The 20,393-nt window shown below is 48.3% G+C and overlaps 4 protein-coding genes across 4 annotated transcripts; 3 read left to right on the plus strand and 1 right to left on the minus strand.

Annotated features, from left to right (window-relative positions):
* Positions 1-2,481: 2,481 nt before the first annotated feature.
* On the plus strand, positions 2,482-3,737 carry F5891DRAFT_977939 (uncharacterized protein; the record flags this gene model as incomplete). The annotated part of the gene is made up of 5 exons (XM_041376745.1): positions 2,482-2,733; positions 2,778-2,848; positions 3,040-3,179; positions 3,530-3,649; positions 3,697-3,737. 5 exons carry the CDS (start codon positions 2,482-2,484, stop codon positions 3,735-3,737), a joined length of 624 nt encoding a protein of 207 aa, XP_041228948.1.
* Positions 3,738-5,372: 1,635 nt separating this feature from the next.
* On the plus strand, positions 5,373-7,765 carry F5891DRAFT_1019036 (cytochrome P450; the record flags this gene model as incomplete). Its single annotated transcript, XM_041361068.1, has 13 exons — positions 5,373-5,605; positions 5,660-5,731; positions 5,788-5,905; positions 5,960-5,977; positions 6,029-6,048; positions 6,161-6,226; positions 6,287-6,392; positions 6,443-6,583; positions 6,658-6,857; positions 6,920-6,957; positions 7,010-7,273; positions 7,330-7,540; positions 7,622-7,765. Exons 1-13 carry the CDS (start codon positions 5,426-5,428, stop codon positions 7,763-7,765), a joined length of 1,578 nt encoding a protein of 525 aa, XP_041228949.1. The 5' UTR covers positions 5,373-5,425.
* A 961-nt stretch (positions 7,766-8,726) lies between these two features.
* Positions 8,727-9,689, minus strand: F5891DRAFT_1185517 (uncharacterized protein; the record flags this gene model as incomplete). Its single annotated transcript, XM_041366562.1, has 3 exons — positions 8,727-8,999; positions 9,053-9,234; positions 9,404-9,689. 3 exons carry the CDS (start codon positions 9,687-9,689, stop codon positions 8,727-8,729), a joined length of 741 nt encoding a protein of 246 aa, XP_041228950.1.
* Positions 9,690-10,243: 554 nt separating this feature from the next.
* On the plus strand, positions 10,244-11,823 carry F5891DRAFT_977942 (uncharacterized protein; the record flags this gene model as incomplete). Its single annotated transcript, XM_041376746.1, has 7 exons — positions 10,244-10,407; positions 10,459-10,599; positions 10,690-10,759; positions 10,810-10,941; positions 11,243-11,434; positions 11,506-11,642; positions 11,700-11,823. 7 exons carry the CDS (start codon positions 10,244-10,246, stop codon positions 11,821-11,823), a joined length of 960 nt encoding a protein of 319 aa, XP_041228951.1.
* Positions 11,824-20,393: the final 8,570 nt, after the last annotated feature.

Raw genomic sequence — 20,393 nt, forward strand, 5'->3', positions numbered from 1 at the left:
CAGGGTGCGACTCGGAAGGTAGGCTTTAGTACCAGTACCAGTAGTACTATGAGCACCAGCCTGATGATAACTTAGTATTTAGCACGAGTTCAAGATTAATTATCCGTATACAGCCCTCAACGAGTGTGCGATCGCCCCCCTGAGTCCGAATCCGCGTCTGACCCTCGGCACTGGGGGCCAAGTTCACGGTCGCTGGGGCTGCAACTAAACATGTAATACGCCTTCTTTATGACTCATAAACGAGGTGTAGTATTATGTACTTACATGCCTGATGGTCTTGTGACATTATGTGGTCAGGCTCCTCCAATGATAACAAGACATTTTTTTTCGAGCACTGCTTCTGATTCTGGTGGGTCTAGCCCCATCGACAGTGAACATTAGTGAACTCTGAAAGGTTCCGAATTGTCGTACCTCATCACGGCGACCTCGATTTCAGATGCGGGGGAAAAGTCAGTCCGCATCGGCTATTCTTCTAAGTTCGATGGGAAATAAATTGATACAACATCATAGGGATCACAGCATTAAAGTGACCTTACCAAATACGGAGAGTATTTCAATCTGAACGAGGTTGAGTGACTCATGCGCATCGAGGCATGCTCAATTCTAAAACATCAAGTTCAGTTCGTTTCATTTGACGTTAGCAGACAGTTTCATTTCGGCTCCGTACATTATTTCCGAGGCCGGAAAAAGGACCTGTCTCCCGGTCAAACATACTTGTTAACATTCTCAGAGTCGGCAATGAACTATCATGCTGACAGTGACAAACAACACATTCCCTGCCGGTTCCAGAACCAAGTCCAGGCATCAACAACACGATACGCCATACGGTCACATAACACGCTCGCATCAGCAACAGCGACACAGAGAAACCTATGGGAACACTTACTGGTACAATGCTAATCCGATTCAGTAGGACAAGTTTAGAGCAACAGCCGGCCTCTGGCCCCGTGAATACCATAACAACTGGCAACAAGCGTCGGTAATCAGTGTTGTTCCTATATTCGGAGATGAAACAAACTGAACTTTTTAGAATTGAGCACGCCTTCGACGAAGTGCCACTTGATCATCGATGACTAGATCTTTTCCAATATGGCAAGATAGCCTTTGGGTTTTGTGGTGCCATCTTCTTTACGTTCAAAGTTGTAACTTTAAATTAGGCTGCACGTAATATTCTACACCATGAGCTTGCGTGAGCGTAAGGTAGCTGAGTAAAATACCGTAACAGTGCCAATTGCGCCCCAATTTGCTCCCCGACACCACGTCGAATTGATTTCCGCGATTTGCTCAAGATATCTGGGTCAGTCACCATTTCAAGTTCCGCCGTGCGTTGTTACAAGTAACATCGGCTACATGGCCCCCCTATCATTTTTCCCCTTCGTCCTCGCCCTCGTATGCCTCCGGCTCGCACTTCTCTACCGACTATCCGTTGACCGGATCCTCGGGACCGTTCCCGTCCCTCATCCCCCTCCTATCGCACCAACGTGCGCACGTGCCTTCGGGCTATGACTCGTTCTGACTCGTGCCACCAATGTGGCTTTCCTTATCTTGTCTTATCTTTCCTTTGACTCGTGCATGCTGCACATTGTATCATTTACCGTTGGCTCGTTCCAACGTTTCTCGGTCTCATTCCGCATTCGACCTTACATCACTAATCAGGCTCTGCCACCATCGTACCTATACCCTTTCCGTTTCCCCTTTGCCCTTACCTACAGTACGGTAGCCTTGCCCTTAACCCTTTCCACTTAGTATAAGTAGTCGGTCACTCTGTACTAGATTCCCTAACTTGAATCTACTCAATCTTCCCTCGAACATACTTCCCTCTGAAGCCCCCTCAGCTTCAGTCTCTAGTATCTTTTCTTAGGTGCTCATCGCGCCTAAGTCTACCACGATCGACAACTCATCGTTCGGACAAGACTGTCCTTACTTTGAGATCGTCAGTGACTTTGAAGACATCCGTCTTAGAAGTCACGTGACACGCGCGTCTCTGATATCTGCCGACTCGACGTCGCCAGTCTCAGTCGCTACACCGGATCCTTCCGGTTACGTCACGAACGTTAGCGGACGACGCCCCTCTTAGGGCTCCGCATAACAGATCTATTTGAGTGCGTAACATGCGTCATTCTTCTTCTATATGCTTTTTTCGTCTATTACTTTTGTATATCGTTATACAGGCAATATATATATGCACTACTATACATTTCAGCCTATTGAATACCTTGGTGAAGAATGTGTGTATCGTTCAAGAGCGGTTGTACTTATGATGAGCAAGCACTCGACATTTGATTCCAGTCAATGCCCGAGTCATTGTTTTCAAAAAAAAAATGTCACACTATATGATATATGATATGTAATATATCCAATAAAATAGATCAAATGTATGGGGGTAGTGAGGAGAATGACTCGATGAGATGACGAACGTAGAATCAAGACGCTAACCAGGCAAGAACGAGATATTGCAGGTGGCTGCGCGAGGCACAAGGTATGGAAGGTCGAAGTGAGGTAGGACGGCGGCAGCGCCAGGTTAGCGGTAGCACGAGAAATGTCGTGGTCGGGTGCGCGATACCAGGTTTATGGAAGGGCGAGGAAGGCTTGGTGTTGGCGTACCAGGGTAGTGAAAGGTTGCAGGATGTTGCCCTGGGAGCATGGGTGCTGTCGAAGTATAAGTTGAGGGTCCGAGCAACTGCGCAAAGGCGACAAGGTGCAGGGAGTCGAAGTGGGAATCAGGGGGCTGTAGTATGTCATGACGGCAGCACCGGGTCAGTGCGAGCACGAGGAAGGTCTTGGTTGGATATGTGGGGCAATGGAAGGAACAGCAGGATAATAAAAGGTGGGAAGGGGCCCTGGTTGGGTGTGTTGGCGTACAGCTGGGAGGTGACAGAAGGTTTCCCCAGGGTACAGATAATTGGTTGAGGGCGGCCCCTGCACCAGATGTTTGGGAGTTGAATGCGGGAGCAACGAGCAACGAGAGTTCCTGCTTAAAACATTGTCAGCAGGTAAAAATATGATCTGAGTGCATTGTGCAAGTTTACACATGCATAGTACAACCGAGGGTGAAGAGGAGGCTGTCATCGTGGATGACGACGAGGAAAAAGAAAATAGAATAGAAGTATTCGACTTATGTAACTGCCAATGTGGCGTCCATCCCAGGGCTAAAGAGGGCCCGGGTGTTCGGACTTTTTGTGGGTATTACTCAACACTCACCGGGCATGAAGCTTGAAGTTCATACTACAACGTAGTCATGTATATGTCAGCATCATGCCGTGCTCTCTAACTGTGGCCTGCCATGACCTCACTCGCAGTCTGCTCTCTACACTCGAACTGGTGGCAGAAGGGGCTGTGCCGATCAGTGAATTCATGGATCCATGATATGGTAGTCATGAAACCTATAATCCGATACAAGGCCTGATAGCATGGTCACTAATCACTGCCTCCAGGAAGCCCTTCGGCAAGCCTCAATGAGAATTGGAACTCTGACCGTCAGATAATCATGTGTGACACGAAGGTTTGAAATTATCTAACGTATTTGTAGGGCCGACGCAGCCATTTCCTAATGAGAGGAATATTTCGATCCCATACTGGTATTACCGTATCATTGCGGTGGCGGCCCACAGTACTATTTCAGCGGAGATTCTCCAGCAAAATGAGGCGAGTAACTTCTATCCATTCTTGAAATTAATACATCGTTGCTGACCGCAGGTACCCAAACAGGACGGTATTTCAATCCCAAAGCGGCTTAAACTGGGACCTGAGCGCCTATCCTTTTGTTGAACTTTCAGTCCTGGAGTTCTTGTTTCCTGATATTAATCACCCAACGCACAGATGACTGCTGCCGTGTCAAGTATGCTTGCCTGTCTTATTCCTCCAAGCTCTATCGGAGAGCTTAGTCCCGCTCTTGAGGACAGTGTAGAATCTTATCGACTTATGTCTTGCAATGTTAAGACACCTGGCTCCAACTCCCCAAATCTCGCTGAGAGAAAATTGTCCCATCACACGAACGCATCATCCGGGCGTTTCACTCGTCGTCCACCATTATCACCATCATCAGACACCTCTGAGTCGTCAGAAGATGAGCTTCACGCCCTTCCACGCCTCCCTCACCTGAAAAATTTGTCTCATTATGTGCAACGCGCCAAGAGACAGTTCAAGCCTTATGACAGGCGCCGCGGCCACGGGCCCAATGCAATAGAGCTTCGTTTTTTTCAAAGGACCATCAGGAAGTACTCCGGCGAGACTGAACTGAGTTTGGTTGATGTTCAAGAGGTATGTTGGGCTTTAATGATATAACTTCACACTGATAAGCATTTGATATCAGGGCAAAGAGCTCTTCGAGCGTGGCATGAGAGGTATGTCTCTCGAGGCCACCAATCAAGCTGTCGTTGCAATGCAAGCTACTCAGCGAATGCAAGCGCTTACGTGCCCTGACGACGGCTTGGGAGATTGAATCGTCAGTTCAACATACCAAGCTTTTTGAAAAGATTCTCGAGCAGGATGCTCTAGAGTATGCCCAAAGCGCCGAAGAAGCTTCATCTTTCAAAAAGATGTTGGTTGGACGTACCTTGCCAGACCTCGAAGGCGAGGTTGATTTTAATATCGGCGCATTTAGCCGCGATCTCACATCGTTCGTTGTGGCTGATGTCCAACTCGATCACATGGAATGTCTCGTGCGCGACTCCAGTCTTCCCGAGGACGATGACTCAAGCCTGTCCGAGGACGATGCCCATATGGAGGGGGGCTCCCCTGACTCAGACTCCGAGGTTGAATTTGATAGCTGAGGTGAGTTATCATCACATCGACGTTGTGTATAATCCTGATCGTAATACAGAACCCTTCTGGAGTCGGATATTTATCAAGTGTATGTTTATGTAACATGCTGTTGATATTGTACATATGTTACGGATCTGATTCGATGTGCTAGGTGACCGCTATATCATGCAACAAATAACCACGAGAATGACTATGTTTGAAATGCATGCAGTATATCAGAAATCAGACATCAATGAAGTTTTAGAGGCAAGCCGTATTTGTACGGCCGTATATTTTTCTGCCCGGACTAGAGCTATACTTCTATCTCTACTGCTATTAGGTGGCGCTGCCACATCTACAATATATAAGTACGAAACGGTTGATCCCGCGGAACCAATTCGCGTGACTCTCCTGTCTGTGCTCCACCTGTGCTCGTGCTGAGCGCCACCTGTCCTCTCAATTGGTCTAGCGCCATGTGCGCTTGACGTCTATCGATCATTGTCCTCCTAACTACATACTCCTCCACCTGTGCGTGCTTATGCCACCACATTCAACGGATGAGTCAAGGACTCACGCTCGAAAATGCGGTTCTGGACATCCGTACAGATTCGTTCGCGCACGGACAGCTCTACACATTATAAGCAGATTAAACATTTGTGAAGAGCAACTTCATCTACCTAGCATGCCAATTACCCATATCATTTCGAAACTTGTTCTTTCAGCAAGCTCCGCACTCGTTGCATTCGGGTGTTGGAAGTTAGGAGAGCAAGTATGGCACAATCTTAGGTCCCCACTGTGCGTACTACAAGGCCCAAAAGGAACAAGCTGGCTATATGGAAACTTGAAGGACATTTTCAAGGCGGTATAGTTATCCATCGAACTCACCATCGCGCCTGTCCTCATTGAAGACTTGCAGGAAAATTCAGTCCTTCACGAGCAATGGGTGGAGCAATATGGGATGACCCTGAAATACAAAGGGTTCTTCTTTGTATGTTCAATTTCTCCTGCATTACAAAACTTACCACGTCTGAAATTCTTTCTCAGTCAGACCGATTGTTCACGATGGACACCCGCGCACTGAACCATGTTCTCACCCATAGTAGTAGCGATTATCAGAAACCGTCACAAGTCCGGTATAATCTCTCCAGAATTTTGGGTGAAGGTGCGTGCCAGTGTGTCTACTGTTATCCCAGAGTCACATCTGAAATCATCTCAGGTGTCCTGTTTGTTGAAGGTGCGATCTCGGCTGCATAATATTTACACTTCCATTAATGCCGGTCTCAAGGGGCTCAACATCGTCAGCAGGTCTGTTTTGACACGCATCTCAGTGTTATCATACTGACGCCATGTCTCAGAGAAGGATCATGGTACGATTCGCCTTTGTTTGCCTTGGATCAATAAATCATGTCTTTCGAAGAACCCCGCCTTTGGACCCGCCCAGATCCGCGCACTAACGGACATCTTCTTGAGCAAATCGATCAAGGTAAGCTTGGCTTGTTTCTTACTAGATATGGATATAGATGTCGACGCTGCTGTCTTTCAGCTTCGAGACATCTGGTCTACCATGACCGTTGCCAGTGAACATGCGGCTCGGATGGATATCATGCCCTGGCTGAGCAAAATGATGTTGGACGTCATCGGGCTTGCAGGTATGTCCTTTCCGAAGAAGCTTCCTAGCAATACCGAATGAGTGTCGTAGGTTTCAACTATGAGTTCGACGCCCTGAATGCAACCGATAAACCAAATGAACTTAACCAAGCCTTCTCAGTCATGTTTTCTGCCAGTCAGCAGATTAGCATCATCCCCATACTTAAGGCATATTCCTTTGCTCCGATGGATCGTAAGTTTACCATCGCCACCTGACATAAATTGCTGCTAACTCCCCTCAGCCCTCTGATCACGATCGCAAGATAGATGCAGCCCAAAAGATGATGGGTCGCATCGGCAGCCAGCTCCTGCATGATGCTAAAGCCGCCGTCATATCCTCTCACAGCACTGAAAAAGGTGGTTCCATTGAGAAGAGTTGTCTTCAAGGGCGCGATTTACTTAGTTTACTTGTTCGTGCCAATATGGCAACCGATATCCCTGAAAACCAGAGGATATCGGACGAGGATGTACTTGCGCATATGTTATCATTTGGACTTATGCGTGCAGAGCGCTTATGGCATACTTAGAGGTTCCGACTTTTTTGGTCGTGGGACATGAGACCACGAGGTGCGGATGACACTTGTTGTAGAAGATAATTCACACTCACACAGTCGAATAGCACGTCAACAACTTGGGCACTCTATGCGCTCTGCCTACGCCCGGACATTCAAACCAAGCTCCGGGAGGAACTCTTGACAGTGGAGACTGAGACTCCATCCATGGACGAACTCATGGCGCTCTCTTATCTTGACGCGGTTGTGCGCGAGACACTTCGTTTGCACCCTCCTGTCCCTAGCACAGTTCGCATCGCAATGAAAGATGATATCCTCCCAGTGGACACGCCTTTTACGGACAAGTATGGAGTGGTTCATAATGGGATCAAGTATGTTGCCAACCTCCCTTTCAATGATCATCAATATCTCATCACAGTTGTATCAGGGTTAGCAAGGGCGACCCGATTTTCATCCCCATCTTGGCAATCAACAGATCGGAGGCGATTTGGCGCGCCGATGCAAAAGAGTTCAATCCTGACCGCTGGGCATCACTTCCAGAGGTAGCATCGCAAGTTCCTGGGGTCTGTGGACACCTCATGATGTTCCTCGGTGGTCCACGCGCGTGTATTGGGTATCGCTTTTCACTTGTGGAGTATGTGTGCTGCAACTTTTTATTTCATTTCCAACAATAACGACCTTTTACAGGATGAAGGCTCTCCTCTTTACCCTGATTCGAGCTTGCTGTTCCTGCTTCAGATGTCGGAAAGAGGTCGTCGATCGTACAGAGGCCATTCTTATGCAGTGACCCAGAGAACAAAGACCAGCTTCCCTTGCTGGTGAAGCCGTATTGCAAGACCTCAGGACTCTCGTACCAGTTCTAGTGAAAAGCCCGGATGAACTTGACTAATATCGAGATCACGGGCATCCTATTCGGACCTTTCCGAGTCGTGCGTGTTAATAGTTATGTCCTTGACCTACCATGGGACACTTGTGTGCCCCCGCACCCTTTCCGACCTCTGATTGCTTTTGTTCCTGTTTCTATTCAGCACCCTTGGAATATCTACATCTGTTTTCTTCACTCCAAACTTGGCGTTGAGAATGTTGCTGCCCAGATCCTCAGGCTGTCACTGTTCCCGCATTCGGAAGTGCGTCCCCCGACTCATGTTCGTACTTTTCCTACTAGTATGTCTACAGACTCAGGAGATCTTTCCATCAGAGAGCTACTTGGTGCTGCCTCGTTCATAAATGTACATTATCAAGGTCGAGCGAACACCATTCTGAGGGGCGCTAGCTTTTTCACCCTTTCCCTCACTGCTGCTCGTGACACTCCACAATGGCCGCATCAGGGTGGGAGAATGCCCATTGTCAGGTAGCCATGTACGTGTGTTATGTTGCAGTGAATACCCAAACGAGATTCTCAAATACTTTCTCCTCCTGGCAGCTGCACTTGATGAACTCCATCAATGATATTGGCAGGGAAATACGTGCGCCTGTAATTTCAACCCGAACATTTTGAGCTGTAACTGATTCAAAGTATATACAGGCCACGTGCTAAGTGACTGTGTGATAGTCATGTCGATCAGACGCTAAGTACTACTACTAAGGTGAGATATTCGGATCATGCGAGTCCTCATCGTCAGGCTAATTTAGATCGTGCCTTCTTTTTCCCCTTAGCATTCCTTCTCCCCTTCAGTGTGTTCCACCTTCCGGTAAGCTTTTGCAACAAAACTCTGAAAAGTATGTGCAGCGCCTCCTGACATACCAATCTTTTCCTTGTAGAAACTTACATCAAAATGAGCTGCAGTCGACAGGTACAATATGCCACGATCTTTCAATTTGCCATCATATTGACGGAAGTTCATGGCAGGATAGCGAGAGTGGATACTCGTCACTGACGTCCGTGATATTTTGCGACGGTTCGTCGTTACTGGATTCCTCATCGCTATCCAGGTAAAGTGCATACGTCCTCTTCAGCGATTGAGGGACAGAGTGTCCTTGTCGTTCGACAAGTGCCTCGTCGGAGATCACAAGTATCCTGGGCGGTAAAAGCCCCTGCTCGCTTGCAGAAGATATGCCTGCGCTTTGTTTAGTTGGTTTTTCTTTTGGCGTGGGTTTCTGTAAGGTAACGTCATATCTTGCAGATTACTTGCATACATCTAAACACATACCGTATTGATGATTACAATAGCGATCTTCTTACATTGTCTCCCAGAGGTCTGGGCCGCCCTCGCATCCCTGAATGCACTATCGATATCATAGACAGTCAAAAGCCGGTGGGGGGGATCCGTGCGGCGGGCGGTAGACAACCGCCAGCCTAAGTGTTCATATTTATCTGGAACATCCATGGTCGCTTTAATGGAATCAAAAATGTCCTGCCGAGACTCTGATTCAGAATGCAACCTGTCCACATATGTGGTTGGTTTGTTCGCATTCGTTGTATGTAACAGGCACTTGGAACTCGACTATACAACTCCGCTGTGAGTATCGGGCCCATCTGCCAAGATATATGCTTCACTTACTTTTGTCGAGATTAGTGTCCTGGTACTGTCCTGCGGTAAGTTCTTTTATTGGCTGGTCGGCCATTCCTTCGTAAAATATTTGAACTGCATTCATGCGATTGGCCCCTTCATCATTGACATCGGGTAGTTCTGGACGGATACCAAGCAGATACGCAGCAGTCTGTGCACGAGTGCGCTGACGAGTAGAAGAGAGTGGATTGTTAGGACTAGTAGGAGAGCGACGAGTTTCCTGTCGAGCGCCCGACCGAGACTGCGACATGGCAAGAAAACTTTGCAAGACTGCCATCACCCACTCTTTACACTAGACTTTTATCATATTGTTGCCCGCTGCTTGATATCACTTTTGATTCCATAACAGTCATGGCCTGGACGCGCACAGTTTATTACTAGTCCCCTTACTGTTCCAAAATAGACTCCAGAAATGACCAAGCATAGTGGAAATTCGAATTAGCAAATGTGTCTCGAACGTATTGAGAATGGGCTCGAGAAACGACCGAACTATGCTCGCTTCCATCACCGAATATAGTAGGTTCCTTAGACTTCCCAAAGAGGCTTGAGAAACGACCGAACTGTGCTCGCTTCAGCATCACCGAATAGCAGGTTCCTTAGACTTCCCAAAGTGGCTCGAGAAACGACAGAGACACTTACTAGTAGTGGTACCAACTTGAACAGTCAAGTCATAAGGTGAATTTCGGTCATTTTGTTTGAGAATTTTTGTCATTATTGACGTAGATGACTCCAAGCACAGTATTATAAGACGCCAGGCGGCCGTCCCCATCCTTCAACTGTTCTTCAAGTTCCCGGTCCCTATCTACCTACCTCTCTACGCGGCGGCAGGGTATGGAGTCGGCATCCGAGAACAACTCGGGCAGTCCTCCTTTGGCCCAGGAAGCTTTGGACTCTCTGCGTGTCCCAACTTCTCCTCAGGCTCGGGCAAAGCGACGAATAGCTACCCTGATGGAAGAGGTCGAACTTTTGAAGCAAGACAAGGCGACTAAGCAGAGGTACGCACTTGGTCAAACTCTCAGCGAGGCGGTTTTAATTTCTCATTATAGGAAGACCACCTATTATGTTTCGCAGGGTCGAGCCATCCGTCGTCTTGTCGCCCTGTACACTCCCATAGAGGATTTAATCGCCGAAAACGACCGACGTTGCGAATACCACGACGAAGCTATCAGCCCTGAGTCCACTATGGAGTAAGTATCTATCTTTCTTTTATTATACGTTGTTCTGAATGCAGTGATAGGCAAGACCGCACTCAACGGGGTTACATTGAACTTGCGAAGGCATTACCAGTGGATTCACGACAAGTTAGCAAGTCTTGATCACGAGGAGTCCGAAGACATGCTTAGAAAGGTTTGTTTTCCACGAACGTCTTTTCTCGCTTCTTCCTCATTCCCTCGTAGATCAGGCGGGGTGCAGACTCCGCTCGTGGCGACGATACGGGTACTCTCAAAGAACTCGTGGCCTCGTGGTTGAACGTTGAGTTCCGTCCGACTCCGTTCATCTCAGCTGGTGACAAGCATCGTCGAGGTTTTGTGAGTGACACATGTGGTAAGCTGTTGTGCCCGGCAGAATGGCACTGGGAGGATCCAGTGTACGTGTAGTTCTGCTGGTCTTTGTTACTCGCATGTCACTGATGTGCAGTCTAGCGTCAGGGCTGGTATTCGGGATCGTACTGACCGCTTTCATTGTCTCTGAAAACTCCTGGCCTCTGTTCATGTATCACAACAGCGTAGCCGACCCCAGCTAATCTAGAATGCGGTCTCATGAGATCGAAGTTGTTAGTGATGGTGAGCATTGATTTTTGTAACTGGCTCGTGCTTCATTACATCACAGGGCTTCAAGGCTATATTTACCTCCCCCTCTTCTGCCAATGAGGTAGACGGCGACGGTGAAGGTGCCGATGTCATAGAGAACAATCGCCGCGCCCGGAGACAGTCAGATCAAACCAAAGTAAAGACATGCATTGCCTCTATTATAGGCATGAGGAAGGTGACTCCTTGCGCAATCGCGTATGCAGCTTGTCAAGTGAGCATTGATGCTTGCCTTTAGCTTGGAAATTGATTTTGAGTTTTGCAGATCCGATTTGCTCTTTCCAGCATCACCTCGTGGCGCACCATAGACTGGAGATTTCGAACTACCAGATGTTTTGGAACAATGTTGTAGATTTCTTCGAAGATCCCCCAGGTCCAGCTGCGCGAGGTAGGGTCAATGATACTCTCGAATGGTGGACTAGGTAAGCAGTCTGTTCATCAATGACTAGCCTGGGCTTGTAGCTAAATTTCCTGTGCAGGAAAGTTTTTGGCACAAACCACCGGCAGGACCTAACGTCGGAAGTTGTTTCCCGAATGTCTGTTAGTGCGCTTGCTGCCCAAAGACTGGCTATGGAGGACGCTGCGTTTGACTCCGATTCTTGATGCTCTCATTGCTGTGTCTTAGTACCTTCAATAATGTACTCTCTAATGCTAGTTTTATCGTGTTGCTCCCATGTCTGCATGGTGACTGAATTTGCCGTCTATAATCACCACGTCGAATACTCTTTGCTGCACTGCATTCAGTGCAGTCCTACATTTACACTGTACCATAAGCTACTAATATTATTGATATCAAAACATTTGTCTTTAAATCCGTATATCTAACAGCGCGTCGCGAGCTGTCAATAAGTCTCTTCTGCTCGTTTAATTGGCTATGACAAGACACCTTCGCAAGTGGTGATTTTAACAAATCTATTTATTTTGTAGATGACTGGAAAAAAATGTGCGGTATTGCCCATCAGTTTCCAAAAGTTCTTATTTCTGTAAATACACGAGATGTTCGTTGAATAATAAGGGAAACATCGATGCGAAGCATGACTCACTGCTGTCAACTCGCGAGCCCAGGTACTGAGTCATAGAGGCACGACGCCTGTCGCAAGTGAAGCGATATAACTGGTATGGGGCGAAAGACACGAGATGTTCGTTGAATAATGAGGGAAACATCGATGCGAAGCATGACTCACTGCTGTCAACTCGCAAGCCCAGGTACTGAGTCATAGAGGCACGACGCCTGTCGCAAGTGAAGCAATATAACTAGTACGGGGCGAAATACACGAGATGTTCATTGAATAATAAGGGAAACATCGATGCGAAGCATGACTCACTGCTGTCAACTCGCAAGCCCAGGTACTGAGTCACAGAGGCACGACGCCTGTCGCAAGTGAAGCGATATAACTGGTACGGGGCGAAAGACACGAGATGTTCGTTGAATAATGAGGGAAACATCGATGCGAAGCATGACTCACTGCTGTCAACTCGCGAGCCCAGGTACTGAGTCACAGAGGCACGACGCCTGTCGCAAGTGAAGCGATATAACTGGTACGGTGTAGAAACAACAATACAATGAGGAACAAGGATGCTCCTAACTGTATCTATAAAATGTTGTGAGGTCGCGCGTTACCTAGTCTGCTATTCTTGAGGAGACAAGTGCGTTCGACCCTAGGGGAAGCGAGTGCTGCGAAGATCTAGAGGTACGCGCTTCAGCGAAGCGTGAGAAAGCGCAAGTGCGCGCAAGGTACGAAGGCGCGGGAACGCGCGCGCGTATTAGCGCGAAGCGCGGGAAAGCGCGCGCGCGTAAGCGGAAATAAAAGAGACTAAGCTTAAGTGATGATATAAAGCAATATAAGAAAAGATAGATGCAAAGTGTAGACCAATAGACTTCTACTATGTACTGCTAAGTAAATAGTGGGTGATAACTAGTAAGTTCAAGGGAAAAGTAAGGTTCTAGTGTAGTATGTACTGCTGGCGCTTATATAGCGCGCCTAAGCGCGGTCATGCGGAGCCGAAGCGCTACCGAGTAGGTATGTAAATATATATATGAGTGAGAAAACATGATAAAAATAAAGATGGAACACTATGCTAATAAAGGAAATGGAAATATACGCACTAGGGAGCTTGGTGGACAGTGGATGGATGCATCTGGATGGCTGGCGCTATAGGGCGCGCAAGCGCGGGAACGCGCGCGCGCGTATACATCGTGAAGCGCGGGAATGGTGCGCGCATGGCGCGCATTGCGCGGGAAAGCTGCGCGTCATATAGGAATCACTGTGGATGGTACACAGAGTGATGCTGCGAGTTGGTGCTGTATACTCCCTAGTGTAAAGCGCCATATCACACTATGAGATGCACGAGTCTCTACATCTCCCAGGGACTTAAATTCTGAGTGTCCCCACTCAGCGCGCGCGTGGTGAGGATTTTGCGTGATAGTATGCGAGTGCAATGCATGTATGATGCTTGGGTTGTGGGGTGATGAATGCGCAAGTGCAGGAATTGTCGCGCGGATGCGCATGAAGCGCGGGAATTTGCGCGCATGGTACGCGCGAGGCGCGAGAATGTGCGCGCGCTATGCGTGAAGGCGCGGGAATAAAGCATAGCATGGCGAATTGCAAGGGTGACTCTGGGGTGAATAGTGTTCCATGGGTGTGAGGCGATGATGTGAGAGTGATATGGACATGGCACGCGAGGCGCGGGTGAGATGCGCGCATATGGTGTGAAGCGCGGGAAAGTGCGCGCGCGCAAGGCGCGAGAAAGCGCGTGAGTGTCGCATGTGTTGTATTCTGTGGGGATGATGCGAAGTGGCGCAGTCCAGGAGCGATCCAATCCATGTCCAAACCAAGTCCTATTAGGTGTGCTAAATATTAGTTGCTAAAGGTTTGAACAGCATGAGTAAAACTATATGTGAAAATATGAAGGGAAAATGGTAAACGTTGCGGATGTCCTATCCGACTTGTCTTCTTCGTGCAGCTGTCAACATCTACACCTTCCTATGAGAAAGGCGCGGGAAGCGCGCGCATAAAGCGCATGTGCGCGCAAGGTGCGTGAACACGCGCGCGTGCGTGTGAGCGTGGGAAGACTGCGCGCATATGTGCGCGTTCTAAGGTAAAAAGGAGCATGGTGCCGCGTCATGCATGCGAAGAGAAAATATACTATTGAGCTAGGCGGGCACGTTCTATGATTGTTTTTTCTTCTATGTTCTTCTAAGTGATTCCTATATGCATATATATCAGTGTGTTATTAGTTCTTTGGACAGCATTATAATGAGAGAAAATGAAAATGAAAGCGCTGGACGAAACCCAGGGTAAAACAAACAATATCCTATGAAACAGCGTTGGTATATGTTCCTCCTTTGATGCGCCGCTGGAGCGCTCGATCCTCCTCCTTGAGCGCGTGCGAGCGCGCGTGACTAGCGCACTTCGCGTCTCTTGCGAGCTAACGCGTTACCCAAGGTAGGGTTGGAATGTGTGAGGCTGGCGCGCTTGGGTGGGCTTGTGACTGGCAGAATGAATTCCTGCACAACATGCTGCAGGTTGAAGGCGCGCCAATGGAAGGCGCTGCAAGGGGTGTAGGGGCGCCCTACAAGCTGATAGGATGTGCGCGATGTGCGCGCCTCGGTGCAATTTCGTGCGAATTTGATTATATTGGCTGAACACGTGAGGAACGGCCACTTCTCTGTAAATGTGTTAGCGAGAAATGTATATAGTGAAGTATTAGGCGCAAATGTTGCGCCAATGGGCTGTAAGGGTGGTATATTAAGGCGCAATAGGCGCATAGGTGAAGGAGAATAGTGCGCATCAAGGCACGCAGGAATGAAATTGACATGGTAAGCAAAAGTGCGAAGAATGCGAATAAATGTGCGAAGTGCGAAGTTAAAGGTGATGGTAGGGGGGTTAGGCGCATATGTATGTGTCAGGCGCGCGCCTAAGTCGCGCCTGGATGACTGATTGGAATATACTTTGTGTTGAATGATAGAAATGAGATTTAAAAGGGGAGAAGTGATTGAAACGCGATAGTGCGAAGACTCTGCTAAATTTATGAATACACGAGGCGCGGGAACGCGCGCGCATATTGCGCGATGCGCGTAATCATGGCGCGTGAACAATGGGTAGTGCAAAGATGAAATTAAAGTGTTTGGAATGGTCATATAGCTCCTTAAGAGCTTCAAACATGAAAAAGACAAAAAACGCGAAACAAGATGAGGAAAAATATACCGCGCCTCTAGGCGCGCGCATTGCGCGTCCTCAGGCGCAATATGGTGCGCCTGAGTCGCGCCAGGGTCGCCTGAGACATGCTCTGCTTGGTGGTTAGATGGCGTGATGCACGGATGCTTTACTGGCATGCGATAGTCACTGGAAGCAAAAAGTGCGATGTGCGCGTGATCGCGAGTGACATCTGGAATTTCCAGAGACAAACTCTGGTTGATGCAAGGTGCAACTTGAGCCTCTGATGCGGTAGGAGGCTCCTCTATAGGTGCGCTAAGGTGCAATAGATGTTTAGGGTCATCCCTGACCTCTGATGATGCGAGTGGCGATAGCAGTGATGGTGATGGTGCGATTGGTGAGGTTTCTTCCTTAAGCGATGCGATAGGCGGGCGCGTTTCAAGCGATGGCGTAATAACGTCCACAATGGGCGCATTACTGTGCAATAGATATTTAGAGTCATCCCTGACTTCTGGCGAGGTGATAGCGATAGGCGCGCGTGTTTCAACTGGCGCGTTAGTGTGCAATAGATATTTAGAGTCATCCCTGACTTCTGGCGCAATTGATGGTGATGGTGATGATGCGGATTGTGAAGGAGATGGTGCTGCTGAGGATGATGGTGAAGAGGCGCCTGCGGTGCGCTTCTGGTTGCGCTTAGCAAGCGCGCGCTCGAGTTCATGATCTAAAGTGGTGCGTTCTGGTATGGCTTTGCATGCTGGTGCAGTTGATGGTTGAGGTGCGCGTGAATCGCGCGAAGGCGCGGGAAAGGCGCGCGTGCGAGGCATGAGAATTGGAACTGGTGGCCTTTTGTTAAGTGCAACTTCCGAGGGTGCGCGATAGAAGAGTCCAGCTGTCGCATTAGCGCTAATGGTCGTATCCTGTGTTGCACGACTCGCTTGATAGCGATCTTGGCACTTAGCCACTGGTGCGCTAACTGGCGTGTTTGGCGCTATAGTGGGCGCGCTAATTGGTGCGCTTACTGGTGCGCTTGGCGCGGGAAAAGCGCGCCCAGATAATAGGAACTGCGCAGCTGCAAAGACGTCCATAAATGGATATGGGTCGTATGGGTGGTGGTCAGGGAACTTGATCATAAGGCGCAAGCGGATTTGCGCCTGAGCATCGCTAGGGATTCCTTCCATGAATAAGCGGTCGCGTTCGGCCTTTCCAATACAGTCTTCGTCCATGAGTGGCTGCATAACCTTCCTGAATGCGCGCAGGTAATTGCTGAGTTCTGTGCAAGAAGGCATTGGTTTGTTAGCGTATTCGCGCGCGATGGCGCGCAAGTCCGCAAGCGCGTAGCGTCTTTTACCATCCCATCCAGGATACATTACCTTCACCTCATCTAAAAAGGCGCTGTAATTATCTACTGCCGCTTCTGGCATGCCTCCCCATAGTTCTCGATCATCGCGCGCAAGGTAGCGGATGATACCTTTGATGCGGTCAAGTCCTTGGAGTCCTGCTTCATCAGCAAGCTGCTCATAGGTGTCAATAAACTCGGCCAGGTTGTCTGTAGTGCCATCGAACTTGGGCGCGTTTGCTGTGCCGCGGATGGGCATTCTATAAGGCATTGCAGCGTGAAAAAGCGCAGGCGCGCGCGAGGCGTATCACAGGTGCGCGCGTGAGGCGCAGAGGCGTGGGAAAGCGCGCGCGCAAGGCGCGAAAATGCGTAACTAAAAATTGGTTAGCTTTTGAATATGTAAAGAGATTGACCTTTATGTGTTAAATAGCGTGAAGTGCGAAGATGCGCAAAACTAGATCTTGCTGACTGCTCCCCTCGCGGTGGGCTCCAGTTGTAGAAACAACAATACAATGAGGAACAAGGATGCTCCTAACTGTATCTATAAAATGTTGTGAGGTCGCGCGTTACCTAGTCTGCTATTCTTGAGGAGACAAGTGCGTTCGACCCTAGGGGAAGCGAGTGCTGCGAAGATCTAGAGGTACGCGCTTCAGCGAAGCGTGAGAAAGCGCAAGTGCGCGCAAGGTACGAAGGCGCGGGAACGCGCGCGCGTATTAGCGCGAAGCGCGGGAAAGCGCGCGCGCGTAAGCGGAAATAAAAGAGACTAAGCTTAAGTGATGATATAAAGCAATATAAGAAAAGATAGATGCAAAGTGTAGACCAATAGACTTCTACTATGTACTGCTAAGTAAATAGTGGGTGATAACTAGTAAGTTCAAGGGAAAAGTAAGGTTCTAGTGTAGTATGTACTGCTGGCGCTTATATAGCGCGCCTAAGCGCGGTCATGCGGAGCCGAAGCGCTACCGAGTAGGTATGTAAATATATATATGAGTGAGAAAACATGATAAAAATAAAGATGGAACACTATGCTAATAAAGGAAATGGAAATATACGCACTAGGGAGCTTGGTGGACAGTGGATGGATGCATCTGGATGGCTGGCGCTATAGGGCGCGCAAGCGCGGGAACGCGCGCGCGCGTATACATCGTGAAGCACGGGAATGGTGCGCGCATGGCGCGCATTGCGCGGGAAAGCTGCGCGTCATATAGGAATCACTGTGGATGGTACACAGAGTGATGCTGCGAGTTGGTGCTGTATACTCCCTAGTGTAAAGCGCCATATCACACTATGAGATGCACGAGTCTCTACAACGGGGCGAAATACACAAGATGTTCGTTGAATAATAAGGGAAATATCGATGCGAAGCATGACTCACTGCTGTCAACTCGCGAGGCCAGGTACTGAGTCGCTGCAGATACATAGAATGGTAATTGTCCAATTAATGACGAACATTGAAAATTCCAAACAAAATGTCGTGAAGTCAAAGCGGGACAAACGTTTGATTCATCTCTCGCATATTGAACACATCCGCTGCTACCGCAAAGGTAACACTTTTTCGCACGGATTCCCAATCTACATCTAGCAGACAAGAATCCAACACCTTGAACGTTGCTTTGCCCGTGGGACTTGTGTTCACCTAGCTCGAGCATTATCTTCGCATGTAATCGATGTGTTGTTGCTAGTCGGCCAACACATTGTCGTTTTTCTTCACCTAAAGGCTAAAAGCATTCAAATAGTGAAGATGACGATAATTGTGTGAGATTACAGTTTAGCACTGCCACGCCGCATGCTTGCAGCATTACACCGAGGTTCGAATGATCACCAAACGCGGTCACAACCGCAAATTCTGTGCACTCGATCAAAAATGTACGCTTTTGATTTTGTCCCAAGGGATGACCTGATGCAGTATTGTGTTCCAGTAAGTCTCCATTGCACAATAATATTGCTTTTCAGCGACAGACTGGGAAATCTATGCATTGAGAAAGCGTGTGTACTCTCACATACCTCGGAACTGTATTTGCGCTCCGTATAATGCATGGTTCTGTGCAACAGTTTACCAACAAACATTTTGCGTGCGCGACTCCGGTCCTTCTATGTCATTGCAACTCGGCGTCCATCGAGCAGTGATACCTACTTTGACACGACTCAGGACATTGTCACTATTCTATGCAATATACCACTCAAAGCGACACTCATCGAACATTCGGTCAATACAGACAAACTTTTCGTTGAGAATTGATGTCTACTGTTACTCACACTTTTTACCAGAGCAAGTTACTCGCCCATTCGGTAGTCATCCGCAGCGAGCAAAAATATATTGTGCAAAGACCAAATGACACCGTTCTCTTCACTGATGAGCATCGCCTGAGTGTCTCGTAGTTCTGCATGCTGCAACCTCCTTCCTTGTCCTTCTCAAACCAGGCTCATATTCCAATGCATGAACCTGTGCGAGTACATTGTCTCCTAGACCCATGCCAGTGAAAAAGTCCTCGAGGCAAATAGGGCTACCAGGCCCGTGTACTTGCAAATTAGTCTTTCCTCGACAATGCCAAACATTCCCATGTGAAAGCGGTTGGCAAATTTACGCTGATTGTTGCGATGCTTAACAATATATTACTTTAAATATCATTCTCATTTGTTCACAGGTTCTCTGATGAGCCCTCGAGGCAACATTCGCTGCTTCCATCACCAAAAGTCCAGAAAACCGGTATTGCCTTATTAGGCTGACGGTCACGAGGTTTACTGGATCATGGGTGATGGCTGCTGAGACGATGACGCCAGCGCTTGATCATTATGACGTCGAGTAGTTCGTAGCTTACCGTTGTTCCCGTGTATGCTACACAAATGATATGCTTTTGTCATTATGATAACATCCTGATATACTTCTGTAAGTTTGATCCTCCCTGATATTCTCTGCGAATCGGCGATGCATACAGTCCAGACTCCACTTTGAATGCCCGGTTAACAGAAGAGGCTTCAAGTTGTCATGGTCGAGTCCATCATGGACTCCTGTTCTTTTACCGCTACGGCTTCGATGTCCATGCCAGACGTACCCAAGCAAACTCCAGACTACCTCACGATGTGGACTCAGCCAACTTCCAAGCACGCCTCCCCGTCGATTGGGTCTCACAATAAGTGTTGTATGCGCAATACAACAAAACAGGTCAGTTGAAACCATATCGGTGCCAAATGTGTGAATCCGTATCACTGCTCTTCTGTGCACGCTCGATTTTCTTAAGTCCTTTATTTGGTACCCTTTGCCACTTGGCCACTTTTGCGCTGTTGGGGTTGGGCTCGCTCTTCAACCAGTACTAGTACCCACTGCTCTTCCCACCACCACCACCACCACCACCACCACCACTCTTGCGGCTATTGGTCATAGTTTATGACCTGAATTTCTGTTCAAGGTAACACTGTCCACCCCTTCTCGTACAGTGTACTTACTATCTCTCCACACAGTGTATCTGCATTTAATACCTAAAGGTGAGTATATGCGCATTGCCTCTATTCCAACGCCTCACTGCAGCCTCAGTGATGTCACCCGACACGGCTTATGTGACGCGGCATGGTGAGAAATCATTTGGTCTTGTATTATATGATCTCTAATTCATTATCAAGTCTTCGCTGGTGCACCGCTTGCTATCAATTGTCTACCTCGTGATACTGCTACCCAGTATATG

Source organism: Suillus fuscotomentosus (assembly GCF_016647785.1).
Source record: "Suillus fuscotomentosus strain FC203 chromosome Unknown F5891scaffold_13, whole genome shotgun sequence".
Classification (NCBI taxonomy): Eukaryota; Fungi; Basidiomycota; class Agaricomycetes; order Boletales; family Suillaceae; genus Suillus; species Suillus fuscotomentosus.